Below are 21,847 nucleotides of genomic sequence, written 5' to 3'. Positions count from 1 at the left end.
GTTTATGAGAAGGCTATCTCAGGAAGAGCATTCCAGGCGCAGGGACTAAATGGGTGAACTTGGCGTCTCTGCACTGCTAAAGCCGGAGGAGGCTGGGAGAGACGGACAGGTGGCATCAGAGTACATACACAGGACTTCAGAGAATCCAATAGCATCAAACAGGCTGTAAGGAAAAGGGGCCGCCCGAGTCCCATTCTAGTCCCTCTCCCCAAAGATAACCAGTTACCCATTTCTATCTTGTTTTAGCTCACTTTGCCCCAGGTACAGGTGTAGACAATTTTTAGCTCATTATTGCTTATCTTTGTAACTTTCAATAACATACTTCAACCTCTAGCTCTCTCATCACCTACAGTGTATCTTGGCCGTTCCCTCTGGGATATCAGGGTGATGCATCCATTCGTCCCTCCCCCACCATCCAGCTTCTGTCTCTGCTCTAGGCAACACCAAGAGAACTTTCAAGTACTTGGGTGATTTTCTCCATCTCCTTAACTTATACCTATGTGGGTGCCTTTACCTCAGAAGAGTTTTCCTCTCTTAACCTGTGTCCCTCGGAAGAAGGGCACAGACATTGTGAGGCTGATCTGTACCACCGACACCCAGCAGCCAGTTTCTCTTCCAGCAGAGGTTTCCCAAATCACCGGTGCTGCTAAGCTGTGCCCTGTCGTCTTCTCCTTCACGGTCACGTTGGACTGCTGAGCCCAGCACCATCGGAGCAGGGATGTCATTGAAACTCCCCCTAGACTGTCTGCCCTTCCCCAGCTCAAACGTCCTGACACCTGTGTTGGCACACATGACCCTGGCTCTGGGCACACGGCTGGCTGGGCCAGGAAGGGGCACCCCGCACAGCTGGTCAACCAGTGTGTCTCTCCTGGAAATTGTTAATTGGGATTAAAACTGCCCGGTTTGGTCTGGGTGGGTATCTTGAATAGAGATGACACAAAATCTCAAAACCAAGCTTACATCTTGAGTATTGAAGAGTAGAGAAGGCAAAACAATTTTTCTCTACTAAACATGTGAAAACCACAGAGATGAAAAGGGATCGACTGTCCTTGCTGAGGCCTGATTGTGGCTTCTCCCTAAAGCTTCTTAAAACACAGCCCATCCTTGTACCAAATCCCCCAATTTCTTAAACTAGCTCCAGTGAGTTTTGGCTATTTGCAGCCAAAACAGACTAACAAAATATCCCCTACTACAGACTGGGCTCATGGGGGGGGGGGGGGGGCTTCCTTGTCTTTGTATTCTCCAAAGTGCTAAGCAGGATCCCTGTGCATAGTAAGCACTCAAGAAGCATTTATTGAACTGAATCAGCTTTCAGCACCCTCCCTAAACCACTTTCAGGGAGTACCGACCCCTCGTGAGATGGGGGTGACCCTGAGACGATGAACTGAAGAAAGGACAGAGCTACTCTGCCAGCTGCTGCCCTAGCTGACAGTCCACTGGAGGGGGGGTGGGGAAGAAGCTTTAATAAGATAATCAAATGTCAGTTATAAAGTGTCTAAATGCCTTGCAGTCCTCTGCCATATAAGTAGAACCAGAGAAGGTCATCAGCAAACAGAGAAAGAGCCTGGCTCCATCACTGTAGGGAGACAGTGCTTTGAATCTCCTGGGTCCCGGCTCGATCCGGTGAAAGAGCCCTCTAGTGGCGAAAGTGCGATTGTATCTAGGCTTAGAAGCCGATTCTAAGCACCATGTACACACACCTACACATCAGCTGAATGAAAAGATGAGGTCACCCCCTAGTAAGCAGGGAGACATCGTCAGGAACTAACTGACGGCGCTCCTACCTCCTCACTCCCACTCGTCAGGTGTTCTGACTTGCTCCGCAATGGTTCAGTACAAATCTCCATTCTTTTTACATGTGTCCCTTTCTCTCCTTCAGAAAAACTGTGCACCTCCTGACCCATGTCATCTTCATTTGCCTGGGCTCCTGACCTTTGAGTCCCATCTCCACACTGTCCTACCTGGATGTCTGATTTCTCCTGAGCACCACACCTTGTCCACCGGGTTTAAATGACAGAGCTGAGCAGGTGGAGATGGAGCTGCTCCTGTTTCTCTGTGGTCTGGTCAACGCAGTGACTGGTCCGTAAGCCCAAAGGCCACGGGCCTTTCATCTCCACGGTCCTGCTGTGAGGACAGACCTTTCTCACCATCCCTGCTGAAGTAAGGAAAGAAACAAATGGTTCCTGGAATGGCTGTTTTGGTTATTATTAGTTATTTCATATTATTTATGTTTCTGGTGGTTTTTTTTTACATATTTAATAACTCCTCCCAGGAAAGACCAATTTCACCTCCATGTTACATATGGCTTTTTTTTTCTTAATTGAGAAACAAGTTTTCATTTTGTGTGTGTGTGGGGGGGGGGCGTGGAACCTGAGGAAGGCCCTGTACACCTTCCCCCCATCTCCTATTATTCATTTTGGTTATGTGGCAAATTTTCAGTATTTCTACTTCCTGCCCCAAAATCGGTGTTTGTGAACCACACACATGCATACACAGTTAAGTGCATAAAGGTACACAAAGCCCCATTACACCTGTACCCAGACATGTGCACCACACACGCAAACAGCAGATGCATTCGCATGGCCCACAACACTGCATACAGAAACAAACATATTTACATGCCTGCTTTACTTCTATAACAAACACAGAACTCGTAATTAAATTGAACACAGCACAGGAAAACACTCAAACATAATTGTACCATGACTAAATATTCAAACCTATGCATGCCCATGCATGTATACCTAACACCAAGAACCAAGACTTAAAGTGATCTTAGCACCAAAGAAAAGGAGCAAAGTCACCAAGAAGTTGTGAGCTGCACTGAGAATTCTTCGATATATTGCTGCTACTCAGTCATCTGTATAGAACCTCTCAGACAGCAGAGGTGGCACCGGAATATGTATCTGTGATTCTCTCCCTTTATATTTTTGTCCAGTCAAATAACGTCCAAACATTACAGGTGGTTATGGATACATCTCAGGGACTGCAGAAATAACCCAAGCAGCCTCAGTTCCAAGCACTGGCCTCTGGGTATCCATTTCATCAGGCCGTGGTCAGCGGGAATAAAGGCATTCTTTGGATCGTTTTTAGTTAACTCAGTGAGTGCTCATGTATATGCCAGAATACATAGTAATTCAAAGCTGGGTAAATGCTGATCGTTTGCGACATTGACTATTTCTAAGGAAGAGTGTCACTACCTCTCGGATGTGCCATGGCATTTGCACTTTGGACTAACAAGAAAAGCAGACTTAACTGTGCAGGCTTCTGGTCTAACTTAGATAAGGATATTTGGAAAGAACCTGACATTTTCAGTGACCCCCCCCCCCTTGAATCCATCCTTTCCAATGTAGAAATGTTAAAATTAATGAGGTATACTCAGATCAATATTTAACCTCCCTTTTCTCAAGTCCCTGATGTATGTGCAATGGAGTCTATATACAATTAGCCCTGCTGTCTTATAGGAATACATGATTATATGTATATGAACAGGTCTGGTCTGATCTGAGCACCTTGTCTCCAGTGTAAACCAGAGCTCCAGAGAAAGGAAGGTAGACATATTGGCTTGTTTCGTGGGGAACCAAATTGAGACAGACTATACACAGCTGTGTCTGTGACAACACTTTTTGCCGGCCCAAGTGAGCCATAGAACCGTCATCCAGAGTCACAAGTCCCTTTAAGAAGACTCGGTCTTTCCCAGTGGGTTCCAACAGCGCCCACAGCAAAGGCAAACTTGCCTGGCTCATTGGTGGTGGTGGGGTTCGGGGTGGGGGAAGGTGGGGACGCGGCGTTGGGTGCGAGATATAAGAGCGCCAGAGTGCGCTGCGGGCTTCTTCCCTTCCCCTTTCCTTAACCCTTGCGGGAGCAGAGGAACAGGGTCGTGCTGCAGCGCGAGGAACCGGGGCTCTGACTGCTCTGGGCTCCCCAAACTTTGCGCGGAGCGTGGGCTTGACTAGACAGATCCGAGTCAGCTGCCTGGCCTGGGAAGGGACTGGGGAAGAGCGTGGGGTAGGAAGACCCTTCTGCAGCCCAGGTCTCTAGCCCAGGCGCTGGAAAGGCGGGGGTGCAGCAGCGAGAGTGACAGGCGGTAGCTGTCCGTTCAGCACCACGGACCCGAAGCCCGGGCGTTAGGAAGACGAAGGCGGGGCAACGAGAAGGTGCTGTCCGTTCAGCACCACGGACCTTCGCCCCCTACTGAAACCGCCGGCCCCTGCCCCAGGACTGTCTTTTCTCCAGTTTGAGCGGGGGTGTGGGGAGCAGGCGGAGAGCTTTCCTGGGAGGCTGGGGAAGCAGTGAACACTCTTCTCAGCGACTCGCCTCCTAGCAGTGCTATTTTTTGCCATCCGCCCTCACCCCCAGCACACGCGCTGGCGCGCGCGCGCGCACACACACACACACACACACGCACGCACATGCACGCGCGAGCGCGCGCACACACAGAGACCTCTCTGGATTTCTTTGCCTTGAGTCTCCCGGGGCTGCGAGGAGCCAGCGCATCTCAAACCGAGCTGACAGCTCCAGGCTCCGGAGCCATGCTTTGCACGGACTCTCATCTTGACCAAGCTCCTGAGGAATGAAAGGAACCCAGGGACCCTCAGAAGGCAGCAGTGATGTGGACCAACCCCCTGGAGTCTGCACCCTTCCGAGGGCCCTAGGCGAGCCAGGGAACCAGAGAGAGCTCAGACAGGAAATCCCAGCTTTCCCCAAGTCCCTGTGGATGCTGACAAAAGGAGACCCGAATTTTTGGAAGAGCCTATCCTAGGTTACCCAGCTGCAGAGTGATTTTTCTCCTCTGGCATTGAACTTCCCCTTCAACCCCCAGCCATTCAGAATACCATGAAGAATTATGAGGATGTGTGACAGAGGTATCCAGATGTTGATCACCACTGTGGGAGCCTTCGCAGCTTTTAGTTTAATGACCATTGCAGTGGGCACGGACTACTGGTTATATTCCAGAGGTGTGTGCAGGACTAAATCTACAAGTGATAATGAAACCAGCAGAAAGAATGAAGAAGTAATGACACACTCCGGGCTGTGGAGGACCTGCTGCCTAGAAGGTATTTACAAATTCCTCTCAATAATAATCCAGTTTCTGATATTCTGGTATTCAGCTGGGGGCTTGGGGAGGTAGAGGTAGTGAATGGGAAAAATAAATGATTCAGATCATTGCCGAGAATGTGCAGATGTCCAGACTGTTCCCAGCAAGACTAATGCTGTGTTGTGTGGGACGAAGGGTTTGGATCTTATTGATTGTTTTGGTTTAAGCTTCATGAGCTGAGATTTTGTAGCATTCTAGGCAGCTTCTGCAATTGAGATGAGTCTTCAAACACAAAATCTCTAGTCGTATTGTGAACTGCTTTGATCTCTGGCTTCAGATGGGGTCTTTGGCTTTGCTTTAATTATGTTTCAGTGGGGGAGGGGGAGGGAGGGAGAGGGAGAGAGAGACTCCCTGACCTAGCCTGATACACTCTTTTTTTCTCAACATAGTCTTATCAGTTTCTTCTGAGTTTGGTCTAAGTAGATATTTTCATGAACTTCCATTGCCAACCAGTTCCAGACTAACATATGTGAACCCCTACATACACATGCACACACATATTTTTTAAAAAATTTTCTTATTAGTACACATTTTATTATTTTGGGATCAAAATCAAACTAGTCTTGGTATTTGGTATCGACCTGTCTTCTTTCCTAAATCATCCCCAAATCCAACAAATATATTTCCATGTTATTTGCATAGGATTGATTCTCTAAGGATGGCATCTTATCACTTCTAATTTAAAAAATTGAGAATTAGCTCTCAATTACAATGAAAAGGACAGATCAGTTTTAGAATGTCAAGCTCTTGGGTAGCCTGTCTCACTATTAAACTTGCTTTCACTATACTGGAGTCACCCTCAGCATCACTGGGCAATGGCTGATGTCAGTGGGGAGAAACAGAAAGATAGAGAACAAAATCAAAGCTTTTGGAGCCGATGTGCCTGAGGGAAGGCCCTGGATTAAAGGGTTAGAAGGGAATTTTCTTGGGCTTCTAAGGAATCTGCGATGCTTGTCACAATGATAGGTAAGGGAATCTGGGTTTCCTACATGCTCCCTTCCCCTGCTCATCATTGGTTCTTCATGCCTGCATTCTCACTGGCTGGCACTTGTCAGGGCTTCTTGAGAACTTGCATTTATGTCAGCCACTTAGGAAATCATGCTATGACATCACTTGCTAGTGTAATATTGCTTCATCCCTGGCCTTCTTCCCATGTCCAACACTGAACAACTGCTCTTCTGACTGTAAGAGTTACTACAATTGAGTCTGTTTCCAGTGCAAATTTGCAACTGGTGGGAAGTCCAGATGGGAAAGGACTACTTTAAATGCAAGCAGGATCGCTGTACATGAAGTCAGAATACCTGGACAACGCTGAAAATTATCTGTATGACCTTGGCTAAGATATGTGCCCTTTTCAACCCTCAGTTTATTAATCTGGGAAATGATTAATTTGGAATAGGTAGTCTTCAGTTAGCACTACCCAAACCTCATATTGTATCCAGTGTACTGATGAAAATTCTAGAATAATGCTTTCCTAAACATTGACAAAGAGCTAACATTTGTGTTGTTTCTGGTTGGGTATGGTGAAGTCATTTACCTTAGGGAAATTCCACAATTTGCTTTCCTATATTGACAATAAGGAATTGAGTTATCTTTGTAAAGCTGTAATTTTGTGGATATTTGGATGCTTACATGGTTCTAGGGATGGTATACAAAGTCTGAGACTCTTACCCATGTCTACACATGGACACCATGTTTCAGTTATTTTTGATTCTTCTGCCTCTTGGAGCTAAACCTTGGAACACACAATTCAACACCAATTTTAGCTTCCCTCTTTAGGGCCTAAGATTCTTGAACCCTAAACACTTCTCAACTGTTCTCTTTTTTCCAACATCATGTCCAACGCCCACAGTTGGTACAAAGAATTGGAGTCCTACCCAGGCGTTCTGTGAGAAGAGAGAATTTGAATCAAGCAGGACTTGGATGAATCTAAGATATGTTCTTGGTCAGATGAACTCTTTTGAGAAAATTTGTTTCAGTCTTCATGAAATTTCATCCAGATACATTTTTGAAGTATCAAATAGAGTAAGATTCATAAACTTTAATGAATCGCAACAAAATTTTAGCTATGTGTACATCCATACAACCAACACCTAGATGGGCCTGGCTAAAACTGAAGCCAAGATTTTCCTTCATGTACTGACTACATCAAACATTTAGACATTTGCAGAAGCCTCTGATTTCTGCAGGGGCAGACACATGCAGTAGACAGACCCATGCTCTAATGAAATGAAGGTGCACAACCATCTCTTGTTTGGTATCTCCTATGTCCCAGAGCCTCGACATCGCACTTTTTCTGGCCCTTTAAGTGTCATAGGATGACTAGGGGGTGGGGGTCTTAAAACTCATTTTTATAGATATCTAATTAGAAGAATTAGTTCATTCATACCTTTTCTTTTTCCTTTTTTGCATGTGAGAATATAGCCCTTTGGTCCAAAAGAAGAGAGTGCTCAGCAGGGCGTGGCAGCTGTCTGCCACAGCTGGAGAGCTCTCCTATGAAAAGAGATTTGAAATGTTCCGTGTGGCCTCAAGGGGGTAGAAGTGCAAGCTAGAGGCGAACAGGTTTGCCTCTGTGCAGAATAGGAAGCTTTGAGAGGTGATGAGTTTCTCACCACCAAAGATATTCAAGCATAAGAAAGATATTCGAGTACATCAAATGCTTCCAAAACTTGGCTAGTCATCAGAATCACATAAAAAGCTTAGAAAGAATAGATTATCAGACTCCACAACTAGATTCTCTGTTTTCATAGGCCTGCAGTGGCTCACTGGAGTCTGAATTTCCTAAAAGTCCTCCAAGCAATTACCAGGTTAAATCCAACATGTACTGTTTACAAAGGGGCTGGGGATGACTGTGTGTGTTAGGAAGGGTCCCATTGGTGAAGTTACACAGGGGATGTTTCCAGTTTTCATTTCTATAACTCACCAAAATGTCATTTATATTGGCATTTACTAGGTGTTAGGACTGTTCTAAGAATTTTGAAAAATTAACTTTCATCTTCAAAGGAACTCAGTGAAATAGGTATTATCACCCTTATTTTACAGATGAGGAAACTGAGGCTGGAGAAGGCATATAGCTTTCCCAAGGTCACATACCTCAACTCAGCAGTTACTTCCTTCAGTTGAGCCATGTTGCTTCTCGGGCGTCTGCCGGAGAGCACCTTGCGCTCTGGCGGATAGGCTGCTGCTGGCGCAGACATCAGCTGGTGAGGATGCCCAGACACATGCAGACACTCCGGGCCCAGGACCTGCAGTATGTCTGTGCAGTGTCTGCAGGGGCACAGGAGCCACCAGACAGGCACAAACTCAGAGGCAGCAAAGGACATGCTTTGAATGAAAAAACAGTCAACCTGTGTAGAGACGCCCACACTGGGAAAGCAAACGAATGCCTGCCTCGTTATCTGGAAAGCACGCAAGGCATTCACAGAAGAGAGCCCAGTCTGCTGTGGGTTTTCAACAGCAGCGTGTGAATTTGAATGACAACATGTTTGACATGTGATGTTCTCACTAGGAAAACCTCTTGAAGCCCTAAAAACAATCAAAGTGATGTACTTAGAGAGCAGAAAGACCACTGCGCTGGCCCAGGAGCGAGGGACCCTGGCAGCTAGTCCCGTTTCTGTCACTAACAGTTATGTCAATTGTATATGTTCTTTTCCTGGTTTGAACCCCGGTTTACCCAAGTCTAAAATGAGAGCTTCAGGTAAGAATAAGGAGTACCAAACCTAAATTTTCATGTGAACTACGCAGGTAATGTAAAGTGTGAAAAAAGCATTTCACAGTCCTCTTAATTCAATTCTGTCAGGGAGGGAGGAACAGTGCATTTAAGAAGATACATGATAACTGAAACTTTGTCTCAGTGTGGGGGCAATAGAGAGTGGTGGGGACTGTGGCCAATTGGAGAACACAAGCCCCATTTAAGGGACAATTACAACTTAGCTTAAGTGAATTTTTACCCTGGGGAAATGTGTACCAATTTGGCTCAATATTTCAAATTTTAAAATGCCAGATATTAACTCTCTTGACTTTTAAAATGTGAGCAACTAATTAAAAATTTTAAAAACATGTCAGCCCTGGCTGGTTTTGCCCAGTGGTTAGAGCGTCGACCCATGGATCAAAGAATCGTCGGTTCAATTCCTGTCAAGGGTACATACCTTGGTTGTGATTCAGCCCTGGTCAGGGTCATAAGGGAGGCAACCAGTCAACGTGTTCCTTTCACATCCATGTCTCTCTCACTCTATCTGAAGACAAATGGAAAAATATCCTCGGGCGAGGATTAAGAAAACAAACAACAACAAAAGAAAAACATAATGTCAGCCAAATAAAACTCACCCTGTCGCTGAGTTGACCCAGGGGCTGCCAGTTTTGAATCCTGGAAATGATCTAAAAGGCCCTTTTAGTTAAAATTTTTTATGTTTTCAAATTTGATTACTGAATTGCTCTTCATTAATCAATAATCACTTTTTTGATTTATTAAAAAATGCCTACTAAGAAAAGACAGCCCACTTATGATTTTAGAACAGGGAAATTAAAATTATGAAAAAGAGTTTCAATAAACTGTTATTTCTGCTACAGATGGGCCTGGATGACATCAAACATCTGGCTGAAAAACTGAAAAAAATTAGCCAGTCATTAGAAGTTCCCCCATATTTCCAAATCTCCAGATGGTTGACGTTTGTCAGCCAGCCAGGTTCCGGTCGTAGTGATGCACTCGTGTAGAAGCTGTGAAGACTGAGGGGGGGGGGAGAAGGACGTAGCCCTGTGTGAGGACTCCCTGGGTGCCACGCCCAGGGCCAGGGGCTCTCCATGCATTAGCGCATACTTTTCCTGTCTCGTCTTTCCCCAGTAGACTATACACTCGATAAAGACAGAGATTCCCGCCTGTTGGTGGCACTGCTATGTCCCTGGAGCTTAAGAACAGTACCGAGGAGTCAGTCATTCTGTGCCGCCTGTCCTAGATCTAACGCTGTAGTGTCTCTTCCACATGGGTGCAGAGCACATCAATACTCTCTTGTGCTCCCTCCTGCTCCTGACCTCTGCCCTGCTCCCTCCCTGCACTGTTCCCCTCCCGTCCCTAAAGCCCAAGAAGCAGATCAAAGAGAGAAGTGGCTGGAATCTTAAGGCAGGATGAGAAGGCGTGAAGGTGACTGTGTTTGGGGGCAAGTCAGGATTGGGGGGGAGACAGGATTGGAAGAGTGTGAGCCAGAACGTGCCTGTATAGCCAGACAAGTTATTAAAATGTTGAAATGTTTCCTACCTGTTGGTAAACAGCTCCTGGCTCAAGTCCCCCCGCCCCAACCCCCACTATCAGTCCAGCCCCCTGGTTCTTCCCGGAACCTCCCAGGCATCTGAAGATCTGTCGAGTAAAGGGTGGGGATCTGGCCCAGCAGGGCTGCGTGGTCCTGCTCCAGCCCGGCGAGCATCTGCTCCGAATGGCAGGTCCTGTGTCCTAACGGTGTTTACATATTTTGAATCTTGTTCCTAGATGTGATCCTAGGAGGTGGAAAGAACCTACTCCTCTTCTTTCTACCTCAAAGCCAGCCCCTCTACATTCTGACTCTAGGATTTGACCCATCTGAGGAACTAGATGCCTTGACATACCTCTGTTTTGTTCATTATTTGGAACTTTGTCTTCTGGGTTTGAATAAAGGCAAGCGATTTGCATTCCATGGCTGGGTGACCGGTGTGGGATACCAGCATGCATCAGGAAAAAAATAAAACAAGGAATTGGGCAAAAAGATAGCTTTTCCTTTTAATGTTCTCATAGACCAGTGTCTAACAAGCTTACCTAAGGGGCCATCTGATCCTCTAGGCCCTAGTCTAGGGGAATGTGACTGTGTCTGACTTTGCTGCCACTGTGGATTGGCGCCCGCCGCACGGTTACGTGCAGACAGCTTCAGGAGATGCAGATACATTTTTGTTCAGTAGAGATGCAAATGGTTTCTGTTCATTAGAGGAGATAAACACAAATGTTGTGGATTTATTGCCTACCCTCCAGGTCAGTAATCAGATTTATATCTAACTTCCCAATCTGATTTCAGAATACTTTCACTGGAAATAATATGTAACATCCTCCTTTGAACCAGCTCTTCCATTCTGCTGGCTCCCTCCCTGACACGCTGAGTAAACTTGACGTGAATTCCCTGTGTATTGTAGGAGAATTGTGTTTCTAGCCATTTGAAAATTATACTTTGACATGTGAAAGTACCCCCAATGAACCACTTTCCTGGGAGTGAAGAGAAGCCTACAAAACTCCAATGCTGCTTTCTCCCCCATCCCCGCCGCTCTGACAGAGCCCACCTCTCAGCCCTTTGTGCGAGCACATGGGCCTTTAATAATTTACCAGAGACAACAGAGAATATCGCACAGCAGGGGCTCTGGGGGCAGGTAGACCTGAGCTCTTGCTTGGGTCTTGTCATTTTCTCTCTGGGAGACCTTAGAAGCTGGCTAACCTCCGAGCACGCGTCTCCTCACCTGTAAGATAATAAAACAAAAGTAGTCAGTGCTTTCAGCAGTGTCTGTGTTAGCTCTTCGTGTAGTTCTTACATTCCTTCATACCCCTGAATGATATTTTGACCACTAGTCCTTGATTTATTCCCTTCAGACAATAGCCATTTGCTAAGACAGATGATGTTAGCTTTCTTATAGCACTACTCTTCCCCAGTACTTCTCGTTCCTCGATGGCTCCAAGAATTATTGATCAATATTGAGGGTGCCTCACCCTGGCCAGTTTGGCTCAGCAGTTAGAGCATTGTCCCGAGCACTGAAGGGTCACAGGTTCGATTCCCCGTCAAGGGCATGTACCTGGGTTGCAAGTTCAATCCCTGGTCAGGGTTGTGCAGGAGGCAACCAATCGATGTGTCGCTCTCACATGGTTGTTTCTTCTTTCTCCCCCTCCCTCCCTTCCACTCTATCTAAAAATCATTGGGGAAAATGTCCTCGGGTTAAGGATTAACAAACAGAAGACAAGGGGGGCACCTGGAGAAGGAGGAGGCTGCGTGCCCTTCCTGGATCGGACATCAGCAGAGTCGAGGGAAGCGCCAGGGCCAAGGGAGACAGCGATGGGAGGGCCTGTGCGTCAGAGGACCCAGTAGTGGGTAGCTGCCCTTGAGCCATCCCGCCAGCGTCCCACCCAGCAGGGCAGCCTGCTAGGCAAGAAGAGCCAGGGTTGAATGACAGCGAAGACGCTGCCCGGCCCAGGATTGCTTGGCTTTAGGGGTCAGGCAGGGCGGAGCGTCACCCCTGGTCCACTTCCCAAACCATGCACCTTGGTCCAGAACTGAATGTATCCAAAGGAAGGAGGGCCTTTAAGAATGTTCACAGGTCCCCCGGCTCAGTAGGTGGGGCCGCGAGTTGTCGGTGGTGGGAGCCAAGGTGCGATGGAAAAGGCTGGACCTGACTGATAGCCCACATCAGAGAAGTGAGTGGGGGTGGAAAGGGCCCCCAGTAGCCAGTGCCCGCGTCTCCACAAGACAGCGGCTGGTAGAGCCCCGCCACGCGGAGTCCCGGCCGTCAGCGGGCGCCGGAGGAGCGGAGGTTTGCGCCCTCACCCAGCCGAGGGCACATCCTGCTCGCTGCCACCACAGACTGGACGTGCTAGATCTGCAGGAGGGAGGGCCAGGGATGTAACTTTGCAATCAGACACACAGTTGGGAGTTTTTATTTTATTTAAAATTCTCATCCAAGGATATTTTTCCCATTGATTTTCAGACAGAGTGAGAGGGAGGGAGGGAGAGAGAGAAAAACATTGATGTGAGAGAGACACAGACACATCGAATGGTTGCTTCTTGCAGGACCCCGACCAGGGCGAGGGATCAAACCACAACCGAGGTACATGCCCTTGACCAGAATCGAACCCACAACCCTTTGGTCCGCTGTCCCACACTCTAACCACTGAGCCAAACCAGCCAGGGCTATAATTGGAAGTTTTAGCAACCAAAAGTGACTGGGAAGTTATGAAATCAGCCCAAAATATCATTGAAGAAATGAGGGATTGGATGTAACACAGTTAAAAGACAGAACAGTTACACATTTATACGCCACTGATTTGAGACTCATCAAATTAACAAGATATATATAATCATGCTTTGACTCTAAAATGCTCGAATTTTAAGACAACATTGTGTGGAATGTGAGGCATAGATCTCAGGGTTGGCAAACTGCAGCCTATGCGCCGAAATCAGCCCATTGACTATTTTTGTACAACCTACACTCTAAGAATATTTTCTACATTTCTAATGGTTGAAAATTAAATAATATCCAATAATATTTCATGACACATAAAAATAAGAAATTCAAATTTCAGCACCTATAATTTTGAATGCTGCCAATAAAAAATGTATGGAAATTTGTTTTCTCTCATTATATACATGCCTACCTAGTACCCTCGATTTTGCTGCCTCCCCTGCCAAGCCTAAAATTTACTGTCTGGCCCTTTACAGAAAAAGTAGAGTTTGCTGCCCTGACCAGTTTGGCTAAGTGGTTAGAGCATAAGCCCGCATACTGAAAGTCATGGGTTCAATTCCCGGTCACGGGCACGTGCCTGGGTTGCAGGTTCAATGCCTGGCCCTGGTCAGGGTTGTGCAGGAGACAATCAATTGATGTGTCTCTCTCACGTCGATGTTTCTTTCTCTCTCTCTCCCTCCCTCCCTTCCACTCTACCAAAAAATCCATGGAAAAATATCCTCTGGTGAGGATTAACAACAACAACAACAACAAAGTTAAGTCTGCTGATCCCTGCTATATCTCACTGAATAAATGTATAGAAAGGCATAACATTCTGTTTCTGGAAGTACCCATCTGTTTTTCTAAGGGTATCGAATTGCTTTTCTTTTTCTTGCACTATTTGCCTGTCTCATAGACTCTTCATCTGATCAGGTATTCTGTCGGGTCATCTTTTCTTTCCTGGCGAATTCTCGTCTCCTTCGTTGCTCAGGTCCTCTTTGGCCTTTCTCAGAGGGGTGCAGAGGTTGAAAGAAAGTGCCTGAGACCCCCTCTCTCTAATGCTCTCCAGGCAAAGGCAGCCCCTGACCAAGTACACAGGAAATAATATCTGTTGGGGCTGGAAAGAGAAGAAAACTTTGGGAGTCAGTGTTATGATGGCAATAAAAAGACATGGCCCCAGCCCTGGCCAGCATGGCTCAGTTTGCCGGGCGTCATCCTGCGCACCGAGGGGTTGCTGGTTAGATCCCTGTCAGGGCACATGCCCGGGTTGCAGGCTCGATCCCTGCTGAGGGGCGTGCAGGACGCAGCGATCAATGTTCCACTCTCACGTTGATGTTTCTCTCTCTTCCTCTCTCTCTAAAAACCAGTAAAAATCTTTTAAAAAAAAAGAAATGACCCTAGAGAGAGATTAGGGGGACGGAATCAGACATCGCAGCTGCCGAGTGGGCGAGCGTGAAGAGCTGGTGCTCCGCAGGAGGGCGCCCCTCCCTGTAGCTCCGTGGGTAAGCTCCGTGGGTAAGCTCCACCTGGGGTGACACTTAGAATTACGACTGCAGGTGGAAACCGAAGACGAAAGTACAGAAGAGCCGGCAAAAACCCAGTGAATGCAAGGAGGAATGTGGCACAACCTGAAGGACCAGTGACACTGCCTGGCAAGGGGCAGAGACGCTGGTGACAACTGGGGAAAAGCAGGGCTGAAGGAGGAGGAGGAGAATCAGGACGTGGTAGCACTGTGAGGGTCTCCCGAGGCTTCTCCCAAGTGCAGACAGACAGCAAGGTGCAGACTAGAAGCTCTCTGGTCTTCTAGTGCTTTGCGAGGCAGGAGGCTCCCCTGGGGGTGGCCGCTGGTTTGCACGAGGAGCCCAGTTCCAGGGTAGGTCTGCCCATCCTCCTGGGATCAGTAAGCAGGTGAGATACCAATATGGATCCTCACATCTGCTTCCGAAGAAGCTGTAGAAGGAGAGGCTGGGCCACGGGAATCCCAGAAAGAGATGACAAGGAAATATCAAAAATAAAAAATAGCCAACACTTAATGAACACCTTCCCTGTGCCAAGCTATGATTACTGGGGCAGACGGAGCACACATTTCTAGGCTTACCCCTGAGTATTTACGTAGGTATTTAATAGGCACATACCACATGCCAGCACGGTTCTACCTGACACACAGCGTTCAGTCCTTGTGAGCTCAGGAGGTACATACCTCGATCGTCCCGATTTACAGACGAGGATGCGGACACCCAGAGGGTCGTAGTGAGGGGCAGAGCTGGGGTTCCAACCCTGTCCGTGCTGCCTCTCGTCCCTCCACTCCACGCACCTGGGTAAGCAGGTGCAGCTGAACCTCCTACCAGCGCTGTGCGCTGCTACAGGCCTGTTCCGCCAACAAGGAAACGGGGGCTCAGAGAAGGCAAGTAGCTCGCACGTCACCTGCTGGTGGTGCCGGCTGGGGTGGAACGAAAAGCTTCGCCTGAACCACTGTACTCACTGCCTCGTCCGGGGCCCAGCGCCGTGTGCCGGGGCTTCTCCGACCGCCCGCTCCGGGGCCCAGCGCCGTGTGCCGGGGCTTCTCCGACCGCCCGCTCCGGGGCCCAGTGTCAGTCACGCTCTGAACCACTCAACGACCAGAAATACACAAAAAGGCACACACCCGACTTCTGCCAGTATTTATCTCAAATCCAGAAAGCACAGTCAGGGACAAGGCACGGTAAAAGTAACACGATTTAAATGCAGCACCAGGCTGCAAACGAACAGCACCTCTGGAGACCAAATACAAATTTTATAAAAAGGCAACACCAGCCATCAAAACAGAACAGTTTTTTTCCCAGAGTGTCTGATGGGGTACAGGTGAGCAGACCCCCTGAGAGTCCGGCCTCTTCTACAATGAAGACAGGTGTTTGCAAACTCCGGGGTGCCGAGACGTCTGTGGCTGTCCCCCTTCCTGAGGACTAAACTTGGGAACATCACGTATTTGAGTTCTAGACTGTGTCGAGCAGGAGTCAAGATTTCTATCTGGTAACTCTGTGACTTAGGGGTCGCAACCGGTTCTAATGCAGCACACGGAGGGCCAGCGCCCTCTTGGAAGACCACCAAACTCCCGCCAGGCCTGCCATGGACCACGTCCCTCCGGGTCTGGTTCCCAGCAACCGTGGTCCGAATAGCCCCGAAATGGGCAGCCGAGACGAGCGTGGAGCAGGAACACCCGGCATCCTCGGCCCACCTTTAAGGTGCGTACAGTGGAGAGGCCCTGTCCGAGGCTATGTCGTCATCGAAATACTCCTGTCTACACATGTCCCTGACCAGCAGCCTGGAAGCAGAGCCTGCACAGAGCACACGCTCAGTGGACAGTCACCGAATCTGTTGCTTGAGGTAATTCAGTCACCTTGAGCTTCTCCTAGAGACCTACACTAATCCCCAGCAATCGCTCTCCGCTCCTAGGTGCTTGCAAAGCACCTTTTAAATACCACGCTCCAGCCCTGCACAGTGTTTCCAGTTGTCGGCAGGGCAGGAGCCTGTAGCTTGAGGTAGTCTGACTACAGAGTCTTGAAAATCTCGGTGTTGTTTCTCCACCCCTTATTTTCCATCTTTTCCTCAGAGATTATTCAGAGTAGTTCAGTCTCATTTAGAAATTCCCTCAACACTCTGGTGCAAACCCGGGGAAGCGACGAGAAAACATGTTGTGCGGACATATTGTGCACACGTCCAGCAGACACTGTTTCTGTTCTTCGGGCCTAAGATTCTGTACATATTTAGTTACCTGCATGTTTAGGAAACGGGACTTCCACCGTTCTGCATTCCGCAGCATATGCCATTCAGCATCGTGCAGAGCTGCCTGCAGATGCAACCCTACCTGCCTGTTAAATTAAAGCGAGTCCAAAAATCACGGTGTCTTCCATCTACCTCATCTGCTATACGATCCCACTGTCACCTGTGGAAATTGGTTTTGGCAAAGAGCAGTTAATGTAGATGCATACTTACAGCAAATCATTTTCACCCTTCGCCAATTACAGGGCAGCAGAACCAATGAACTGTTTATCAGCTTAAAATACCTTAAAATATGTACTAGCAAGTTAGTCTCAGTTTTTCCAAATAGCACTTTTCACCAAAGACAAGTATGGCTCACAATCGAAGGGCTCTAAGTGTTTAGAGAAAAATAAAAAGATCAAATCAAGAGTCAGTGATGTCAGTCTGAGTCCAGTTCTGCCACACAGCATAGCAATTGCTCCTTTCTGCTTTTTCACTCCGTGGTGAGCGATGGCTTAGCTTCCAAGCGGTGGGGAGGTGACAGTGGTTGGCTTCCAAGAGATACTCAGGTCTGAACCAAGGAAAATTCTGTCTGGGCCTCCTCCAGAGACAATTACCCAGGTAGAGCCCCGGGCTCGGCGGCAGTGACCTTCCATCCTTGGGGAGTGGAGCCCTAGCCCAGCGCCTGCCCCGAGGCAAGACGGCGGCCGGGTGGGAAGGAGGATGAAACGTGAACAGTGTGGTCAAGGGGGGGTTCCCTGAGCAGGTGACAGCTAATCCAAGTACGAAGGAGGTGGCCCTCGAGGGCGGGGTGCTCCAGGCAGAAGGAACACTGAGTCTGAAGAGGGGAGCGAGGGGAGAGGCACGGACCACCGAGGGTGCTGGAGGCCAGGTCGTGTAGGGGCTTGAGGGAAGCTGTGAGGACTCGGGCGCCCAGGGCCACGGGTCCGGCAGTTTGCCAGGTCTGCGTTTTCACCCCCACTGCTCGGCAGAGGAGCACCTCCTGTGACCTCCCTGCTCCCCAGGCAGCACGTCTGCTCTGGTCTGGACCGCCTCTGCCCGCCCTGGCTCCTCCCACGGACGTGATGGAATCGCTTCTCTTCAGCACTGTCGTCCTTCCCCGAACACAACCCCACATTGTTTTCAGTATTATTTCTCCTTGTGGGGAAAAGGGGTAAGAAAACGACAACAGTGTGGAAGTTTCTAACGCTCGCTGAGTCTTAGGGTCGGTGTCCTCCTGGGCAGGCCCTCCCCAGCTCACAGACCCCACCCTTCTCCAGCCCAGGTCTCCTGCCCAGCCCGGAGGGCTTAGGAGGTGTGAAGTGAGTGGTTTGCATTCGCTGGGACTCCAGCCTGTGTCACCTGCTCCATAAGTACTGACTGAGCATCTACTGTGTGCCAGACACCAGGTGCTGAGCACTCAGCACAGAACAAAGCAGACAAGCTTCTGTCTTTGGTAAGTTTATACGTGTGCAGAGAAGATGCTGAGAATTGTATCCAGGTGAACAGTGCAGGACGCTCCTGGAGCCCGGAGTGGGGTCCTCGGGTGGGGAGTGGCTTGTTACAGAAACGTTCTCCAGGGCTCTGCGTCCCCTCGTTGCCTGGCCTACCGAAGGTGCTCGAAACCCACTTGCCAAGTGCACTGAACAGTGTGTGTCGGGCACGCAGAGGAGAGCTGACTTCTGGGCTGGGGCTGCAGGAGAGATGAACGCGGCCTCCTGGTCTGCAGTCCTAAGCAGAAGGGAACGCGAACAGGGTGATAACCTACCTCTGGAGATCCATGGAGACACTGAGTGACCTGACGTTTCTCTCTCTCTCTTAAAAAATCCTGGATATTTAATTTTTGTCATGTTCTATTGAGTAGCATATTTTTCCTATTGTATTTCTTAATTAAACTACTTTTAATATAAAAGTGATACAAAAACACATTTTCAATATAATTTTTAAAACAAAAATAGACCAAGCAAGGTTACCCCTCTACCCTCACTACCTTCTCATTTCTTCACCCCCAAATGACTCTACGCCCAGTTTAGTCAATATCTAATAAATATCATTTCTTTATTTTTCTACTCTACTAAGTCAAAAAGATTGGAAAGGTTGTATTTTTCTCTTCAAGTTCAAACTCTCCATATTTGAATCAAAAGCTTTTAAAAAGTATCTTACAGTTTATTAAGACACTCGCGGACTCTATTTAAAACATCAAATCACGCCCAGCCAGTGTGGCTCAGTAGTTGAGCATCAACCCCTGCACCAAGAGGTCCCGGTTCAATTCCCAGTCAGGGCACATGCCCAGGTTGTGGGCCCGATCCCCAGTGGGGGGCATGCAGGAGGTGGCCAATCGATGTTCTCTCTCATCCATGTTTCTATCTCTCTCTCCCTCTTTCTTCCTCTCTCTCTAAAATCAATAAAGAAAAAATATTTTAAATAATTAATGACAAGCATCCACCTCAGGGGTGCTCATGCCGCCTCACCCCAAGTCCTACTCCTCATGGCAAGCTTTTTTATAGCCATTTCTGACCCGGTTCTTCTGGTGGTTCTATTCGAATCTCTAAATAATATGTTTACCTCCTATTTCTCGATTTATAATCTATTGACTTCCTGCCACAATAGGTGAGGATTTAGCTAACTCACTCCACCCTCCCTATTGATTATCTTTCTAATTTCTAAAAAATACCATAAGTCTTCATTTGTTTTGCAGTCCACCTTGGGTAGCATGTCTTAGCTTCCCACCATATAGGACAAGGACGTGCGCATTCCCCTTCTACCCACTCATGTCTGTGAGCTGCACTTTTACTGCTTCATTGTCAGATTCATTCCATTTGGATTCTGCTCTGTGACTTTGCTAATGTCTTCCACGTTGGGCTATAGATCAATTCCGAAGTCTGAAGCCACTGATCATTGTTTGATTACGCAGATAATGTTTAATTCAAAACTAAGCTGTTTTCTAGGATCACATTTTCCTCTTTGCTGGTTCATGTCACAATCTCTGAGTCATTCAGAGAAAAATGTCCAAGTGGCGTCTCCTTTCTAACACTGAACCAGCTCACAGTCCTGCCATGTATTTGTTTAGCCACACTTGGGCTTTGGGTACACTTTCCATTTTTTTCTGGTTTCTGATGAACTAAAAGTGTCTTTTCAACAGTCATTTTAGAACAAAATTGGGCTTTTTAAACATAAACTTTATGGTGGGGAAAAAGACCTTCTGGAAAAATTCCCCTTCTGTTTTCCTGCTTCCTTGGTACAGAATGATAGTTAAAAACTCAACCTTGGCCCTGGCCGGTTTGGCTCAGCGGTTAGAGCGTCGGCCTGCGGTCCGGAGAGACTCGGGTTCGGTTCCCGCTAAGGGCGCGTACCTCGGTTGCAGTTTGTCCCCGGCCCTGGTCGGTTGTGCGGGTGGCAGCCACTCGATGTGTCCCTTTCACATCGATGTTTCTCTCTCTCTCTCTGTTCCTCTCTCTCCCTCCCACTCTACCTGAGCAAAAAATGGAAAAATGTCCTCGGGTGAGGATAAAAAAAAAAAAGTAAAAAAAAAAACTCAACCTTGACCTGGCCAGTTTGGCTCAGTGGTTAGAGCGTCGGCCCATGGACCGAGGAGTCCCGGGTTCGGTTCCCGCTAAGGGCACGTACCTTGGTTGCAGTTTGTCCCCGGCCCCGGTTGGGGTTGTGTGGGTGGCAACCATTTGATGTGTCTCTCTCACATCGGTGTTTCTCTCTCTTTCTCCCCCCCCCCTCACTGCTCTATCTGAAGATACAGGCAAAAATGTCTTCGAGTGAGGATTAAAAAAAAAAGACTCAGCCTTTAGAATCAGATTGATTGGCTTCAAATCCCAGGTCCACCACGTCCAGCTGTGTCACTTTGGGCATGACACTTAATCTCGCTGTCTCCGTTTCCTCGTCGGCACTTAGCGAGTTAATATCTGCACAGCACTTAGCACAGGGCCTGGCACGTGTGGGTACTAATCTGGTGCTGTTACCCTCTCCCTGTGATAAGCAGATCAGACAGAGCCTGCCCATCTGCAGTTTCTGCCAACAGCAAGGACTCATCCAGGCCATGGCTCCGCTGCTCTGCTAGTCCTCGAGAACCTTCACAGCTCTGCTTCCCAGAGTGGAAGGGCTGATGGGGGCCCTGCCAGGAAACCAAACCTGTAGTCTTTGGGCCTGATTCCTTCCACGCTGGTCGATGAGGTGGTCAGCCCTTGGGGGGTGTTAAGCACCACGCTGGGAAGCACTGGCACTTAGCACGTGAAGACGGTGAGTGCCCACCGAGTGCTGACACGCATTAGCTCGCTTTGTTCTGGCCAGAGCCTGTGGGGCATCGTACCCATTTTACTGATGGAGAAAATGCATCTCAGAGAAGTAACTGGCACCAAATTTTCAAAGCTAGTGAGTGGTGGAGGTAAGGTGCAATCCCAGGACTTCTAAGTCTCGCAGCCGATGTCCTTAATGCTGATGTTGTAGCGCGGCATTCTCAAAGTATACTAACCCCAGGGGTGAGAGGAGCCCCGCCCCAGACCATGCCATGGGGTCTACAGCATCAGACAGGTTCCACGGTAGTAATAAGATGTGTTTGCCTTTTGCCCTGTGTTGACATTTGCACTGATGGGACAACCACTGTGCTGACTGTGCTGGAGCCCGAGCCGGAGCCCAGGCACTAGACTGTGGCCACCACCACTCACTCAAGGTAGAGAAATCGCTGCTGTCACTTTGAACAGTCCTAGGTGAAGCCGTGAAAAAGTATTAATTTGATCAAATGTCAGTAAGTCTTGAACCTTGCATCTAACACAATGAGAAGTACACACGAAGCACTTGGGCCTTACGCCAAAGTCCGCAGTTGGTCTCCAGCAAAGGCTCTTGTGCGACTGAGCGTGAGCTGAACCAGCTACTTTCCCCCCATGAAACATCATGTTTTCTTGAAAAAACAATTGATGGACAAATCACGGTTCTTTGGGCTTGGGGATCTGGCAGACATTTTCTCAAAAATGAGCTCAGTGAGCCCATCACTTCAAGAAAAGCAACTGACAGTATTTGTTGCCAAAGATAAAATTCAAAGTTTCCAGTGAAAAATCACAATTT

General features: G+C 48.1%; 1 protein-coding gene across 1 annotated transcript in view; it reads left to right on the top strand.

The window, feature by feature from the left end:
* Positions 1-4,433: 4,433 nt before the first annotated feature.
* CACNG3 (calcium voltage-gated channel auxiliary subunit gamma 3) overlaps positions 4,434-21,847 on the top strand; it is an 83,328-nt gene continuing 65,914 nt past the window's right edge. The window contains exon 1 of the mRNA XM_036280106.1: positions 4,434-5,057. Coding sequence (XP_036135999.1) covers positions 4,847-5,057 — 211 coding nt within the window. The 5' untranslated portion in view covers positions 4,434-4,846. The remainder of the gene's footprint in view (positions 5,058-21,847) is intronic.

This window comes from Molossus molossus, unplaced genomic scaffold (genome assembly GCF_014108415.1).
Source record: "Molossus molossus isolate mMolMol1 unplaced genomic scaffold, mMolMol1.p scaffold_m16_p_3, whole genome shotgun sequence".
In the NCBI taxonomy this organism is placed as follows: Eukaryota; Metazoa; Chordata; class Mammalia; order Chiroptera; family Molossidae; genus Molossus; species Molossus molossus.
This window is presented reverse-complemented; position numbering and strand designations above follow the sequence as displayed.